The sequence below is a fragment of the Saccopteryx bilineata genome, chromosome 3, assembly GCF_036850765.1.
Source record: "Saccopteryx bilineata isolate mSacBil1 chromosome 3, mSacBil1_pri_phased_curated, whole genome shotgun sequence".
Lineage (NCBI taxonomy): Eukaryota > Metazoa > Chordata > Mammalia > Chiroptera > Emballonuridae > Saccopteryx > Saccopteryx bilineata.
Genome location: NC_089492.1, coordinates 259,434,666 through 259,450,682, shown reverse-complemented (window position 1 = coordinate 259,450,682; position 16,017 = coordinate 259,434,666). Strand labels below are relative to the sequence as shown.

General features: G+C 53.1%; 1 protein-coding gene across 1 annotated transcript in view; it reads right to left on the bottom strand.

Annotated features, from left to right (window-relative positions):
* Positions 1-993: 993 nt before the first annotated feature.
* The window catches only part of SLC2A1 (solute carrier family 2 member 1), a 29,816-nt gene continuing 14,792 nt past the window's right edge, over positions 994-16,017 (bottom strand). Inside the window, exons 3-10 of the mRNA XM_066269460.1 lie at positions 6,467-6,627; positions 6,066-6,306; positions 5,279-5,441; positions 5,000-5,187; positions 4,670-4,774; positions 4,134-4,235; positions 2,378-2,581; positions 994-2,084 (exon numbers count right to left, since the gene is read on the bottom strand). Of these exons, the coding sequence (XP_066125557.1) occupies positions 1,884-2,084; positions 2,378-2,581; positions 4,134-4,235; positions 4,670-4,774; positions 5,000-5,187; positions 5,279-5,441; positions 6,066-6,306; positions 6,467-6,627 (1,365 nt within the window). The 3' untranslated portion in view covers positions 994-1,883. The remainder of the gene's footprint in view (positions 2,085-2,377; positions 2,582-4,133; positions 4,236-4,669; positions 4,775-4,999; positions 5,188-5,278; positions 5,442-6,065; positions 6,307-6,466; positions 6,628-16,017) is intronic.

Genomic DNA, 16,017 nt, shown 5'->3' with positions numbered 1-16,017 from the left:
CTCTGAACCTCCTCTTTTTGTGAGATGGGTATGGATAACTCCTCAGGTTCCCTGTACCTAATAATGCACAGTTCATGGGCACTTCCAAGCCCTTCTTCACCCCCTTCATAACCCGTGTTCACGTCAAGATTTTATAGTTTTGCCTGCGTGCATTTATGAAGGCTTCAGCAGGCAATTTTCCCTGTAGATTTTGTCAGCAGAGCTTCTTGGTGCTGTATTTCATCAACTATTTGTGTGCCTGCTGCGTGCCAAGCCCTGCAACTAGTGCTGTAGACCCAGATGAACCAAATAGACTTCTTCCCATTAAGTTAAGACTAGTGGGAAAAATTAAAATTTGTGATAAAGGGTGGAAGGGTATTGTCATAGGAAAGGAAGAGGAAGTGCTCTTGAAATTCTGGGGGAGAGGGGGATGGACAGGAATCAAGTCTTTAGAAAGGATCTAAGTTGGAACCAAGGGAGGCATCACCAAATGGAACTGATAGAAGGCAGCTTGACAGCTCACTGGGCTCATGAAATGAACATGGTTCATTGTGTGTGTGTGTGGGGGGGGGCAATAGGGGGTCTGGGTCAGGAAGGGGTAGGGGTTGTGCAGTATAATTGCTAAGAGCAAGGGTTTTAGCATATTTGCCCTGAGATTACAGGCATATAACTTGTTTGAGCCTGTCAAATGCAGATATAGTACCTAGCTCACATTTAAGATAATGCATATCAAGGCCTGAACATCAAGATTTGCACATTGGTATCATTTTTGTGAATACCAACTATCATATGTGAAGCAAAATGAGAATGCCTTGAATGCCAAGATTCGTAAGTTTTCTCTGGGTAGGGATCATACAGATTCTTGAACGTAGAGGGTGTTGATCATAGGTGCTTGGAAGCGACTTGAGGGAGAGTCAAAAGTCTACAGCAACCAGAGCAGTTGCAATTGCTTGCTTTTCTCCCACTCCCACTCAAATCTCCCTACCCTTAACCCACAAGTATTTCAAAACCATGTTTCTAAAAACCAGCCATTTATATCTGTTTAGGTAAGTTACAGAGGGAGTATGGTGATGTATTTACAAGTTGGTTTGTCCAGATATACTATAACTTAGTGTCTGTATTTAATATTGACAACCAAAAAATATATATATAAATATCTTCCATCTATACACAGCAGGGCAGGAGCATCCACGTGTTCTTGAGTAGTGAGTTCTCAGCCTCCCACGGCCCTCCTTTCATGGTGATCGTCTGGCCCTCAGTGCAAAGGAGGCTAGAACCTGGAAGCCTAGTCTGGCCCATCTCCTCTCCTCCCTCCACTCCAGTGCTCCCAACTGGTCTCAGGCAAGGAAAGATTAATTTGAGTGGTTGGGTAGGAAGAAATAGGAATGGGCGAATCCGAATGCAGCTTGACCCCTAGGGTGGGGAGATTCTGGGTCACAGAAGTGAGTGGCCACAGCCACCCCTTGGGGTGGAAGCCTCGTAGTTCGTAGTTCGATTAGTGTGTCCTTGGTCATAGGTCCAGCCCTACAGATTAGCTTGGTGAAAAAGGCAAGTGTGTCTAGGCAGGACTTGGTCCCCCACGCTCAGGCACTGAACCATTCAGGGTAAAGCCTGGAGTGTGGGTACAGGAGACTGGCTGATAAAAAAATAATAATAAAATCAGTAATAAAAAAATTATAAAATCTGTTGCTTGTCTAAATAGATCTGAGCAACAGTTGCTTTTGTTAAAATCCTGGAAATGTTAAAGTCCTGAATATTCTTCTGGACATCACTGTTGGATGAAAAAAGGAGCCCCAGGCCCAGCTCCGCTAAGATCTGTCATTTGGAAGTCTCGTCCAGCCGCCTGTGCTCTGAGAGATCCTTGGGGCTGCTGGGAACAGGCCGGGCCGGTGGTGTGGGGTGCCTCACACTTGGGAATCAGCCCCTAGGGGGTGGAACAGCTCCTCAGGTGTCTTGTCACTTTGGCTGGCTCCCCCCTGCCGGAAACCAGAAGCAATCTCATCGAAGGTCCGGCCTTTGGTCTCAGGAACTTTGAAGTAAGTGAAGATGAAGAACAGAACCAGGAGCACGGTGAAGATGATGAAGACGTAGGGACCACACAGTTGCTGAAAAACACAGACACAATTGGTCGTCTTGACCCTACATTCTGGCTGTAGGACCTTGGATAAGTCACTTGACTCTTAGACCTCTGACCTGAGAAAGGGAATACCTACTTACAACTGAGGCGTGCTGGGATGATTAAATGAAAGTCTGCCTGCTGCACTTGGTAATTATAGGCTCCAGGGAACAGGTTCCCATTGCAGAGCAGAATGGAGACAATTCAAAGCCAAGGAAAGAACCCTGGGAGAGCTCTGGGCAGGCGAAAAATGGTGCATGTAGAGAAAATGGGGGTTCTTACCTCCACATACTGGAAGCACATGCCCACAATGAAATTTGAGGTCCAGTTGGAGAAGCCAGCAACAGCAATGGCAGCTGGGCGAGGACCCTGACTGAAGAGTTCAGCCACAATGAACCATGGAATAGGGCCAGGACCAATTTCAAAGAAGGCCACAAAGCCAAAGATGGCCACGATGCTCAGGTATGACAACTGGGGTACCTGTTCCTGTTATGGATAAGAGACGGGGAGGAAAGTTAGAACAAAAATTGTAGAGGCAGCCAGGGCAGGGCTAAGATCTCTGGGCTGGACAGCAGGAGGCCTGGGGATGATCCTGGATTTGCGATGTGACTTAGGTCTCCTGCCGTGGGTCTGTTTCTTCATCTGAACAAAATGATTTACGCTCTGCAAGGTGCTTGTGAGCTCTGGTTTACCCTCCGGGAATGGTCATGTGAATACCATTTCTCTGGGTAGGGATCATACAGATTCTTGAACGTAGAGGGTGTTGATCATAGGTGCTTGGAAGGGACTTGAGGGAGAGTCAAAAGTCTACAGCAACCAGAGCAGTTGCAATTGCTTGCTTTTCTCCCACTCCCACTCAAATCTCCCTACCCTTAACCCATAAGTCTAGGAGGTGATAAGGGGTCCTTGTGGTCCCCTGGCTCTGGGTGGGGACTGGTCTGCCTATGGCAGGAGTATGTGGATGAACATTTCTGAGGTGGGCGTTAGAAGCCTTGTAAGGCACCCAATTCAGGGCTGGCACAACATTGGCCTCAGACATGTGGTTCTGTATATAATCACTCCCTTCAAGGAAGCCACAGTAGAGGCTGTGGGTTTTAGCTCAAATCCCAGATCTGCCCTTCATCACTTGCTGGGTCCACACTGCTCAGTAATCATATGACTTTCTAAGCCTTGATTCAGCTGTAAATTAGCATACTGGTGCTTTTCTTGATAAGAGATTTAGGGTTGTCACAGAGGTTACATTGGGGCCAGCAGACCTGAGGTCAATGCTTGGCTTTGTCTTTTATCTGCTGCATTACTAACCTCAGTGGGACTAGGTTTCCACACCTGTAAAATGCAACTAAGTCGTGAGAAGTGAGTAAGATCGGGCATGTGTCTATGCCTCTATGGGTCAGTTCCTTTTTTTATTTTATTTTTTAAGAGACAGGAAAGGCGAGAGATGAGAAGCATCAACTTATTGCATCACTTCAGCTGTTCATTGATTGCTTCTTATATGTGCCTTGACTGGGGGCTGCAGCCAAGCCAGTGACCTTTTGCTCAAGCTCATGACTGTGGGCTTCCTTCAAGCCAGTGACCTTTGGGCTCAAGTGATCGATCATGACATCATGTTGATGATCTCACACTCAAGCTAGCAACTCTGCACTCAAGCTGACAACCTTGGGGTTTTGAACTTGGGACCTCAGCATCCCAGGTCGACGCTCTATTCACTGTGCTACCAACAGTCAGGCCAGGCCGTTCTTAAGATAAGTTGAGGCTACAGGTGAAGACTTTGAAAAAGTTCGTATTGGGCAAAGCAAGCCCTGGGAAGAGGGAACTTGGGGTCTGGGGCTGGAGTTGCTGTGATAAGAAAGCACCATGCAGGGAGGAGCCAATTCAAGGCAGGATATGAGTGGGTAGAGTCCAAAACTAGGGAGAGCAGCACCCCCAGCCTCTGGGTGCTGGTGGCCAGGCAGGCTGAGGCTGAAATGGGCACTTTGGGATCTGAAGCCCACGTGAGCGTTGGACCCTGCCACCTCGCCCCCACAGTGTGGTAGCTTACCAGTAATGCCAGCGCGATGGTCATGAGCACAGCACAGCCTGCCATGCCAGCCAGGCCAATGAGGTGCAGCGTTCGCCGGCCAGCTCGTTCCACCACAAATAGCTGTGGGCAGAGAGAATGTCAGCGCCACCCCCACCTGGGCCCCTCTGAACCTCCCAACCCAGAGGCTTACCCCAAGAGTGGGAAAGCCACATGGCACTGCAGAGACCAAGGGGAAGATGGTATCACTCCCTCTTGGGGCTTAGCTTGGGGGCCACACGGGGTGAGGGAAAGGGAGCTGCCTCTAAAGAGCCAGATGGCTGAGCATCCTGACTGTGACCTCGGGCAAGCCATCCCACTTCTCCGAGCATCAGTGTCATCAGCTGTTTGATATGTGTAACGAACGGGTCAAGTTGAGGATGAAATGACATAGCACTTAGAGAGCACATGACACATGCCTGGCTTGCAATAAATGCTGCCATTCAGTCATGAGGCCCTGAAGCCCTAAGCTGGATCCCGGCTGCTGATTGGTGGTAGGCAAGGACGCAAAGACTCACCGACACGACCGTGAAGGCTGTGTTGACGATGCCGGAACCAATGGTGGCATACACAGGCTGCTGTACCTCCGCCTTCTCAAAGATGCTTGTGGAATAATAGAAAATCTATGGGACAGAGAAGTCATTGGGGCTCAGCCAGGTACTATGGCCCTTCCCCTGCCTTTGTCCTGGTGGGGACAAAACACAGGGTGTGTAAAGAATGAAGAGGAAGCTGCACTAGTTTGGTTCTAAAGGAACCTAATTTTGGCAGGGGCTTGTTCATTATTTTAAGTCTGGGCACTGTTCATAGCCTGTTCTTGGCCATAGGAAGGGTGGGTGAGGGGCACTCACAGCGTTGATGCCGGACAGCTGCTGGGACAGCTGCAGCACCACAGCAATGAGGATGGGCTGGCGGTAGGCAGGTGAGCGGAACAGCTCCAGGATGGTGACCTTCTTCTCCCGCATCATCTGCCGACTCTCCTCCTTCATCTCCTGCAGGTCGCGGGTCACATCCGCTGTCCCGCGCAGCTTCTTCAGCACTGGGGGGACCGGAGGGAAGGTGGGGGTGGCTCAACGCGGGAAGGCGGCCAGGGCCAGGGGATGGGGAGGAGGGCAGGGCGCTGCCCGTACCACTCTTGGCCCGGTTCTCCTCGTTGCGGTTGATGAGCAGAAAGCGGGGGCTCTCGGGGCAAAAGGGCAGCAGGATGCACTGCACCAAGGCTGGGATGAAGATGATGCTCAGCAGCAGGGGCCACAGCTCCTTGTTGCCCATGATGGAGTCCAGGCCGAACACCTGAGGAGGCAGGGTCGGAGGAGGCAGCTGTGAGCACCCTCCCCCCATGCTGGCCCACTGCACCTGGTGGCCGTGGCAGGCTTTGTATCCAATGCTGCTTTAGGAAAGGCCTGCAGTTCTGAAACTCTGCCATTCACATGAGGCTTTAACTTTTCTGACCTCAGTTCTCTCACTTGGAAGATGGGGAAAGGGGACCCACTTCCCAGCATTAGTGGGAGGATAAATGGCACAGGCTGTGGGGACTGCCACTCTGCCACGGGATGCTTTTAGGGATGGGAAAAGGAAAGCCTTCGGAGAGAGGGTAGTACAAGTGAAGACATAAAGGCCTAGAGGCATGAGGGAGCCCGCATGGTGAGGGATAATGTGTGTGCCTGGGGCTGGATCCTCGGATGAAAAGAAAGGCTAGGTGGGCTGGGATGGACTCGCTCTCCTGCCCTGGAGCCCCACAGGGGAACCTGAGTGGCGGCATGTTCTCCGGGATCTGTGCTAGGCTGTTTGCCATGATGCGGGGCTGTGGAAGGCTGAGGGAGAGGTCTAGCCAGGTGCTGTCTGGACACACCCCCAAGAGCACTGAAGCTGTGGGACAGGAGCTATGCTGGTGGGGGCAGAGCCTTCCCCACTCACCTGAGCGATGAGGATGCCAACGACGATGCCCAGCTGGTGCAGGGTGCCCAGTGCCCCTCGCAGCGATGTCGGGGACACCTCCCCCACGTACATGGGCACGAAGCCTGTGGTCAGGCCACAGTACACACCAATGATGAAGCGGCCCAGGATCAGCATCTCAAAGGACTTGCCCAGTTTTGAGAAGCCCATGAGCACAGCGGACAGGAAGGCCAGCAGATTTATCATCAGCATTGAGTTCCGCCTAGGGGCAGGGGTCACAGGTCAGGTGGGTCCCTCGATCCCCCCAGACCCCCCAGGCACTGAGTCATAAGGAGTACCCTGAAACAGGCAGGGATGTCACCCCTAACCCCCACATCCACTTGGGACACCCTGGGGTGGGAGGCCAGGAACCCTCTGCTCACCGGCCAAAGCGGTTAACAAAAAGGCCCACCGAGAAGGAGCCAATCATGCCCCCTACGGAGAAGATGGCCACGGAGAGGGACCAGAGCGTGGTGAGAGTGGTGGGCAAGATGCTCTCCCCATTGCGGTGGATCCACGTCTGGTTGTAGAACTCCTCAATCACCTGCAGGGAGAGAAGCAGCCTGGTGGGCGGGGCCAGCACGGTGGTCCTGGTGGTCTTTCCCTCTGGTGCTCACCCTCAAGGAGGGCCATTTTATCATAGGATGCTGCGGAGCGCCCAGCACCTGGCCAGGCCCAGAATCCACTGCATGTTCTTGAGCCAAGGTTCTCCCCTTTGTGGGGCTCAGTGTCCCCAGGAGGGATGCAAGGGGCCAGGCTCCACCTCCAGCTCTCCCAGTTCCCCGGGAGTGGTTTCGCATGCTCCACAGGACTTGCTGGGGCGAGGAGATGGCCAGCGGTGCACGTTCAGGCGCAGAGCAGACAGGCTGGGAGACTGTGCGCGCTTTCCACCTGCCCCTTTTCTCCTCAAGGCACCCGGGGCCCCAGCTCCTGCCACCCAGACCCTCTCCCAACACCCTGCTGGGGAGGAACTACAGCTGGACAGACAGGTTCTGCCATTCCGGAGGCCCTGGGAGGAAGGGAAGGGCAGGGTCACTGACTGCACTCAGCGCCTTGGTGACCAGCTTGTATACAGCCGTGCTCATGCTCGAGAGTCACACCACTGCTCTTCTGTCTCCCTGCCCAGCTCCTCGCAGCTGGCTTGGAAGTCCCGCCTTGAAGGACCCATGGCCTCCTCCCCTCTCCCAGGTGCCCAGCTGGGAAACAGAGGAAAGCCTGGATGAGGAAGCAGTTCTAGGAACAGAAGCCACCTGTCCTTGTACAGGCCTGCCTGCCAGCCCTACCCCTCCACAGGGGAGGGCCTGGCCGGATCCCAGGAATGTGACAGGCAGGAGGTACTAGTTCTGCCTGAGTATACTGACTGTACTCTCAGGCAATGCCGACACACACCCAGTGCCGTGGGACTGGCCAGCTCCACCCAGACACATGTGCAGCTGGGCACAGGCCCAATGTACCCAGAAACAGCTTCCTGTGCACCCATATCATTACACATACATCTTCGTGTTCACATCATCTGAACACTCCTGGCTTCAGCCAGTCAGACCTGCATGCCCCTCCTCCCCTCATCATTTGAAGCATCAACTTAACCCCATGCCTGTCCCAGCACCCCTCCCCAAAGTCATGCTGCAAGTTCATGCACACACAGCAGCACGCATCTCTTACAACCTCCACTGCCCCGCTCTTAACCCTCCCTAACCCCCTCAAGTTCCAGAGGTCTAGCAGAGAGGAGGCCGTGGGTAGGCACAGCTGCGAAAGGGGACACAGGCCTACAGACCCAGGAATGCCTGCTGAGTATGCCAGTCCTGGCCCCGTGGTTACAGTGGATCCTTGGCCACTAACCATCTTTTCCCTGCTCCGCTGCCATTTTCTGTCCCAGGTCAGGAAACACCTGACAGAGGCAGGGTGCTAGAGGGCTAGGGTAGGTGGACATGGGGGTAGGGCTGGAGGGGAGAGGAAGCCCTAATGATCTACTTATTTGTCACAGGGAAGCCAGACAGTGTAAGGGTTAGGAATCTGGACATAACCAAGTCCAGATCCGAGCTCTACCACGTACCTCCAGTGTGATCAAGGGCTAAAGATCTCATCTCAAATGACATTAGAAATACCTACTTTGGCCCTGGCTGGTTTGCTCAGTGGATAGAGCATCGGCCCAGCATGTGGACATCCCATGTTCGATCCCCGGTCAGGGCACACATGAGAAGCGACCATCTGCTTCTCTTCCTTTCCCTCTCCCTCTCCCTTCCCCTTGCAGCTAGTGGCTCGGTTGGTCCGCGCATTGGCCTCAGGTGCTGAGCATAGCTCCGTTGATTTGAACATTGGCCCCAGAAGGTTGCTGGGTGGGTCCCGGTCAGGGTGCATGTGGGAGTCTGTTTTTCTATCACCCCTCCTCTCACTTAAAAAAAAAAAAAAAGATACCTACTTTGTAGCGTAGCAGTGAATTAATGAAACATCCTTATGGTGCCTGGCATCATCCCTGAGCCTAAGGACTCCGTCACGTCCAAGTACTGACTCGAGGAAAGTGCAGACCACCGACAAAGTCTAAACAAGCCTGCATTCCATCATTCAAAATCGAGGTTCCTGCTAGGTACCAGTGCACCCACCCACCTACCAATGCCTCTGCCTTCGCCCTGTGCCCACTTCCCCACCGTCCACGAGGAAGGTGCCCCACCCCAGAGGGCCCACCCCTCCTCATCACACTAAAACCTTTTGAGATCCAGCTCAAAGGGTCCCAGAAGTCAGTTTTCACTGAGGACAGGAACTTCAGTGAATTCACCCCAGGGCCTGTCCCAGAGCTGGTGCCAGGAGCACGTCGGGAGTGAAGGAAGGGGTTAGTGAAGCAAGGCCCTTAGGCTCTCCTGGAACCCCTGCTTCTGCTGAGGGCAGAGAGGAGGCCGATTTCAAATAAAACAAAACACAAAGTGCTTGTGTTCTTCAAGAGACAAAACCAACCCCAGAGGAGGACTGGTTGGGAAAAGTAATGCTCCATTTATCGAGCTCCGAGGAGAACAAGCAGTCCAGATAAGGGACCTGTCCAGATAAAGGACGCTCACCCCGCTGAGGCCCCAAACTTTCCTGACCCTGTCCTCTGGGTGGAATCTTTCTCCCTCTTATCACTCTCACTTGGCTGCCTTCGCAAGCAGACCTCTAAGCAGGGCTTCTGGGCACAGATGTCCCCGGGGCTGTTCACAGGGGCTAGGAGAGGTGTGTGTCCAGAGGCTTTTATGTTTTGCCTTCTGCAGTGTTCACAGTCTTCCTGTGGTTCAGCCGCTTGTCCATAGAGAACTTTCCTCATTATCGTTTTAAATCCTGCCAAGAAGCCAGCGAATGGAACTTGTCTGAATTGTGTGCAAAGAAAGAGCCAATAAGTAAATGCTAAGTAAGGGCTTACTACCTAGAATGAGTTGAAAGATATAGGCTGTGGTTTCTGTTTTGGCAGTTCAGGTCTTTAAACCTCTTCTTGGGGCTGGCTGGAAATGTTGAGGACCACATAAAAGTGAGGTGTTACAGGAGCCCCCCAGTTAAATCTCCTGCTTGCGGTAACAAGTCAGAGGGACCCAACCTTGTGCAGGGCTGGCTCCTCTATAGCTCATAAGCCCCTCTTTATGGGTCATACTCAGACCACTTTATGGGGCAGAGGAAGAGTGAGCAGCCAAGCCCCCCCACCTGGGCCCCAGACTCATCCTCTCATCCCCCAAGCAGCACTTCCTGTCCAAGCTGAGGCTGTGCGGTAGATTCCTGCCTCTTTGACACTTGAGAGTTCTGAAAAGCTATGCATGATTTTCCATTCCTGGTGTGGGAGCTCTGTATCCTCTTCTCCTGCAGGTCCATGCCCCATGTGGGGCTCAAAGCTGGCCCTGGCCCAGGAAAGACAGGGGTCCCTGGAAAATCAGAAGAACACTACATGGGAGAGGTTCTGGGTCACTGCGTCCACCCAGTCACTGCCGTCAGCATACATCCTAGTGGTGCTGGGTGCCCCTAAGGGAAGAAGAACCTACTTACTCCTCCCCTAAACGGATCCCACAGACCCAATCTCCACAAGGCTACTGGCAACCTCCTCCGCTTGGGTCACGTTTGAGAAGGGGCCTGGCACAGGCTCCTTCTGAACACTCCCACCTCACGTGCTCCTGTCCTGTGTGCTCACCACAAACCTGGCAGGTGCCTTCATCCTGCCATGCCCACCATCCAAACAATCGCCAGGCCCGTCAGTTCTGCCTCCTGATTTGTCCTACTGTCTACTCTTGCACCCCTGCCCTGGGTCTCTCCTGGCTTACGCTCCCGACTGCTCCCATCCACCGAAGCCAGATTCTTCTTCTCACAATGAATGACCCCACAACATGGCAGTCAGAGCTCTGTCTATCAAATGCACGGGCTCAGCTGTCCCTCTTTGCCTACAATCCCTTCATAGCCCATTCCCAACCTCTTCTCCCTGCCAAGGGTACGTTAGTATGTGCACTCTGGGTAGAAAGGCAGGGTCCTGTCAGTTTGAGAGGGGACTGTCAGGAGTTGGGGACTATTAGCGATCTCTCTCCTGTTGTCCTCTCATTGAACTAGAGAGCAGTGGCCCAGTCGGTGACACTATAGTGGCCAGCATGGAGAAGCAGGTTGGTTCCGGGCACGGAGATCACTTGGCTTCCTACATGGTTTCTAGTAAAAGGTTATTTCTTCCCCGAAGAGTTCTGGGGGTGAGCGTGCGGTTGGGGCAGGGAGGCTTACGTCACGTCTGACTCCCTGGGAATCACCCCTCCCCAGGCAGCTGTGGGTGAAGGACCACAAGCCTGCCTGTCTACAGAGGAAGCTCTGACTTCCCCTGTGTCCAGGCAGTGTCTGCAGGGAGGCCCTGGCTTGAGGTGGGGGCATGCTGCCCAGCACACAGAATGAGCTGTTCCTCACCTCATTTTCAGAGAAGCATTAAGGACAGGGTTTTCCATTTGCAAATTGATGGAAGACAAAGCATTACCTGTAGCTTCAAACTGCCTGCTGTACAGAGTCCCAGGGCATACACTTCAGCTCGGGGGAAAGAACAGCTTTCTAGCTTTTAGAGGACGCGATTACTCGCCTTACTGGTAGTGAGTTCCCTGGCAGCAGGGAGCATACAAATTCAGTTTAGAGCAAGGATTGGTAAACATTTTATGTAAAAGGCTAGATAGAAAATAATAGGGTCTGCAGATGACACATGGCCTTTGTTGCTTACTTTTTTCTCTCCCTCAAGCCTTTAAAAATGTAAATTAAAAACATTCTTAGCTCATGGGCCATACACAAGCAGGCCACTAGTTGGATTTGGCCTTCTTGCTGACCTTTGATCTAGAATTCTAGACTACTATCAATAGAGGGGTATGTGTTTTGGAACCTCTGGCTGGTCTCACCATCCTTTCCTGTAGGGGTCCCCAAACTTTTTACACAGGGGGCCAGTTCACTGTCCCTCAGACCATTGGAGGGCTCCCACATACAGTGCTCCTCTCACTGACCACCAATGAGAGAGTTGCCCCTTCTGGAAGTGCGGAGGGAGCTGGATAAATGGCCTTAGGGGGCCAAATTGCGGCCCATGGGCCGTAGTTTGGGGACGCCTGCTTTCTCTAGCCCAGGAGGCCTGGGTCTTCTAGATCAGTGGTTTTTGACCTTTTTATACTTGGGGACTAGTGAAAATAGGAGAATTATTTCAGGGACTGCTAAGGAAGAAGTCACCCTGAGCACAGGTGAATTCAACTAAGATCACTGGGTCTGTATGTAATCTTTATACAGCATCAGGGTGGTTATCTCTTCCATGAACCAGCACAAAATTTCTGGAAGACAAGCTGGCAACTAAAAAAACACTGTTCTAGATCATCCTGAGAATCAGAGCTCCCCATCAACCTTTTCTTCTTTCTCCTAGGTGTTTCTGTGGAGATGAAGGGGTTAAACAGCTAGTCAAGCTTAGAAGAAAAGGGTCGCCTTGTCCAGTTTAGTCCCTTAGCCTGAACTGGATCCCTATCTGTTTCCTGTTCCCTGCCTTCTCCCCCACAAAGTGGGGCTGTCTCTAACCCTAGCCCAGAGTTTATGTCTCCATATCAACTCTCAACCACACCTTGGGGCTAGTTGGTAGTTCAGAGCCAGATGGTACAGGTGGGGCTGGACAGAGAATCCTGTCCTGAGTCCCCTGAGCCCTCTCCCTGGGATCTGAGGCCCAGGCTGCAGATAGAGCTAGAAGCTGGGCCCCAACCCCACAGCAGAGGATCGGACCACCCAGGCTGCTTCTCAGAAAGAGCCCAGACTTGGCTTCTCTCCAAACTGAGGCCAGGCCGTGGTTCTGGCCTCCTCACTGGTGCCTGGCCTATGGGGTCCCCCACTGCAGACAGAAGGATCCCCGCCCCTGCTCACAGCCTTTCCAAATCTCCCATTACCCTCAGAAAATGAAATGTCTCCTCCACCCACATGTGGTATCCCACACTTCTGCATTTTCCTTTGCGCTGCTGCTTTGCCTTCTCCCTGGTGGGCCGCTAAGCATCTTCTAGAAAATGCACACACTCTCCCCTAGAAAGCCTTCCTGATAACCACTCCTCCTTCTCTTTTGCAGCAGTTCTCAAATAGGGAGATTGGACAGTGCCTAGAGCTATTTTTGGTTTGGGGTGCTACCGGCATCCGGTGGACACGGGCCAGGGATGCTGCCAGGCAGTCTACAGTGCATCGGGCAGACCCCACAACATCACAGTTATCTGGCCCCAATGTCTAGTGTTGAGAAACCCTGCTCTGTAGGCCTGGCACCTACTCTGGTCCCACTGGCCTATGCACATTTCCATTACCGCCCTGAGGAAGTCACTATAGGGACTGTGTACCCTCTCTAGACTAAATTTCAACATGGAAGTCACTACAAACTACTATGTGCTCTATCTGGACTAAATTTCAACATTTGGATGGTCTGATTCACCTGTGTCGCTGGGAGCCAGCACAAGCTGAGGGCAGAAAGAGTTGTCCCTGATAAACATGTCATGAATCTGAGGAGCTTATGATGTAGCTGTGACAGGGTGTAAGGGTGTAAGAGATTGTGCAACTGTATGTGGTAAATTGTTGAGACGTCTGTACATGACTGAGCTTGACTCAGCTTGGAAGTCAGGGCAAGGCAGCTGGGTAGCAGTTGCAGGTGTGTGAAAGGGTGTTTTGGTGCTCATCTAACTATAGTATAACCACCAGTGTGCTGACATGGTCAAGGATGAAGACTAGAGCCAGACTCCCTGGATTCAAACCCCAGATCTGCTGTGTGTCCTTGGTTTAACTGCCTAACATCTCTGTGCCCCCACTTTTTTGTTTGTTTGTTTGTTTGTATTTTTCTGAAGCTGGAAACGGGGAGAGACAGTCATCAGACTCCCGCATGCGCCCGACCGGGATCCACCCGGCACGCCCACCAGGGGCGACGCTCTGCCCACCAGGGGGTGATGCTCTGCCCCTCCGGGGCGTCGCTCTGTTGTGACCAGAGCCACTCTAGCGCCTGAGGCAGAGGCCAAGGAGCCATCCCCAGCGCCAGGGCCATCTTTGCTCCAATGGAGCCTCGCTGCGGGAGGGGAAGAGAGAGACAGAGAGGAAGAAGAGGGGGAGGGGAAGAGAAGCAGATGGGCACTTCTCCTGTGTGCCCTGGCCGGGAATCGAACCCAGGACTTCTGCACGCCAGGCTGATGCTCTACCACTGAGCCAACCAGCCAGGGCCCCCCAGTTTCTTACAAAACAAGGATTATAGTGCCTAACTAATGGTGTTATTATAAGGAACTGAATCAGGATTTCTAAAGCACTCAGAACAATGCCTGACACAGTAAGCAGTGAGGATCTATATTAGTGGGGATGGGGGTGGGGGGCAGAACTCTCTGGATCTAGACAGAGATAAGGAGAGGCTGCTCAGAGCGCTCAGCCTGAGGAGGCAGAGGGCTTGCGTTGGGAGGCAGATCTTGCTTCTAGTACTTTCACTGACCAAAGAGGTCATCCTGTGTGAGGCAGACCTTGCTAGCTCCTCCTTTGTCAAACAGAGGGCCAGCCCCAACTGTGTTTTCTGAGGATGCCTCATTCTCAGACATGCCTGACGCTGTCCTGTAGGCCAGGAACTCATAGTTTCTAAATGGCCTTTAGTCATTTCTGATGGCAACTCAGTCATCCGTGGAGGGAAGAGGCCGCTTTCTCCACCCAGGAGGATGCCCTTGTTCATTTATTCCCTCTCTGTGGCTGGGCTCCCGCCCCCCTCCCTCCACCTCCTCCCTCCACCCCCTCCCTCCTTCTCCAGGGAGACAGGAGGCCTGGCAGGGGCAAGTCACTGGGGATACTGCCATAACACATACAGTGTGGTGCAGCGGGTGGTCAAGGAGGCATGTGGCCTGGAGTCCACCTCAGGCTCAGCCTCTCACTGTCCAAGTGACCTCACTCTGCCTTGGTTTCCTCCTTTAGAACCCCAGCCCCACCCACCAGGTCAGGCTGCTGTGAGGAGTTAATTTATGGGGAGTTGCTTTGTAAACATTTAAGATAATATTACGATTAACTAACCACTTCCAGGAGGAAGCCCTTCGGGGCCAGTTTTATAGAGGAGACCAAGCTTCTGGTAGCTAAGAGCAGTGTTGGCACCCTTACTATCAGTGGGGCAAAGCATCTTCTGGAAAGAGGCCAGCCCCATGCCGTTTCCTAAGAGAAGTCCTTTTAAACAGACAGGAGCAGGCGGCAGCGATTCCACGTGGGTGGCATGAAGAGTGCCACCACATCTCTGCACAAGCCGTCCTCGTTGCCTGGGACACCTGCTCTCCTTCCCCGTGGGGCCCACTTACCCTTTAAGGCTTAGAGCAGCTGCCAAGTCCTTCGAGAAACCCTTCTTGTCCCTCCCATCCCCCCATCCCAGCATCAGTCATTTCTTCCTCTGGGTTCCCAAAGCACCTTGAAGCCCTCCGTTAATTACCTGTTGTGCCTACCGCTCTGTCCCTCCCCAGAGTTTAGGACACCACCCAGCACAGTCCTCGTTGAAAGAAGTTGGTGGACCAGAATCCCTGTGCCTGGCCGGTTCTAAGCTGTGCTTTCATTTCTCTCTTTTGTGGTCCTCTCCCCTCTTCACATGTTCAATCCATCCCTCCTGAGCGGCTCCAGGCTTGTGGGAAGTGTTTGTAGAGTGCGAGAGCAAACAGATGGAGTGCCTGAGTGCGCGCCCCAGGAAACGCCATTCGACTTCGGCGCGCGTTATCAGTTCCGGCCACTCATGTCTCCGGCTTCAGTCCTCAGAGCCTGGTTTCTGAAGTGACCTTCGGGCAGGTGCCCACCAATGCAGTTTACAGGCTCAGCTGGGCCCTCGGTGCTGCCCACCTGGCCAGCCGCCCCACCTGCCTTCCACAGCAGTTCTAACCCTCCACTTAACTTCTGATTGGACGGGAGGCCTTGAGAACTGGAGAACTTCACCCTGGATTTGTCCACATCTGCTGCCTCAGGAGTATCTTAGTCCCTCCAGCCAGACTCAGCTTCTGTGCCTCTGTTCCACCATCTTCCTTCTGGAGGAGCTCCTCCCTACCCCTCGTCACCCTCTCCTCCTCTGCCTGATTCCTTGCGTGTTTAAAAATGGAATCTTGATGGTGAAGAGCTGATCTTAGCCAGGCAGCCCTTCTAGTTACCGACTCCTTTTCTCCCTTCACAAGTCTCCCGGCAGGGCCGTCTCCACTCTTCCTTACTTCCCCTCTCTCTTCAACCCGCTGCAGGGAGGCTTCTACCCACACGGCTTCCCCCACCCAGCCTTCGCCACGATAGGGTCAGCACTGGGTTTTTCACGTTCAGAAACATGGGGTTGATTTGTCCGGTCAACCTCTGGGGCCCCCGACAGCATTCATTCACTCCATCCCTCCATCATTTCCCAAGTGCCTCTGAGGAGGGGCAGGCGCCAGACACTGCTCTAGGCCACGGCAGCACCCTTGGCCTCAGGTGCTGCTTCTGCCATTCTTCCTTTGTCTTG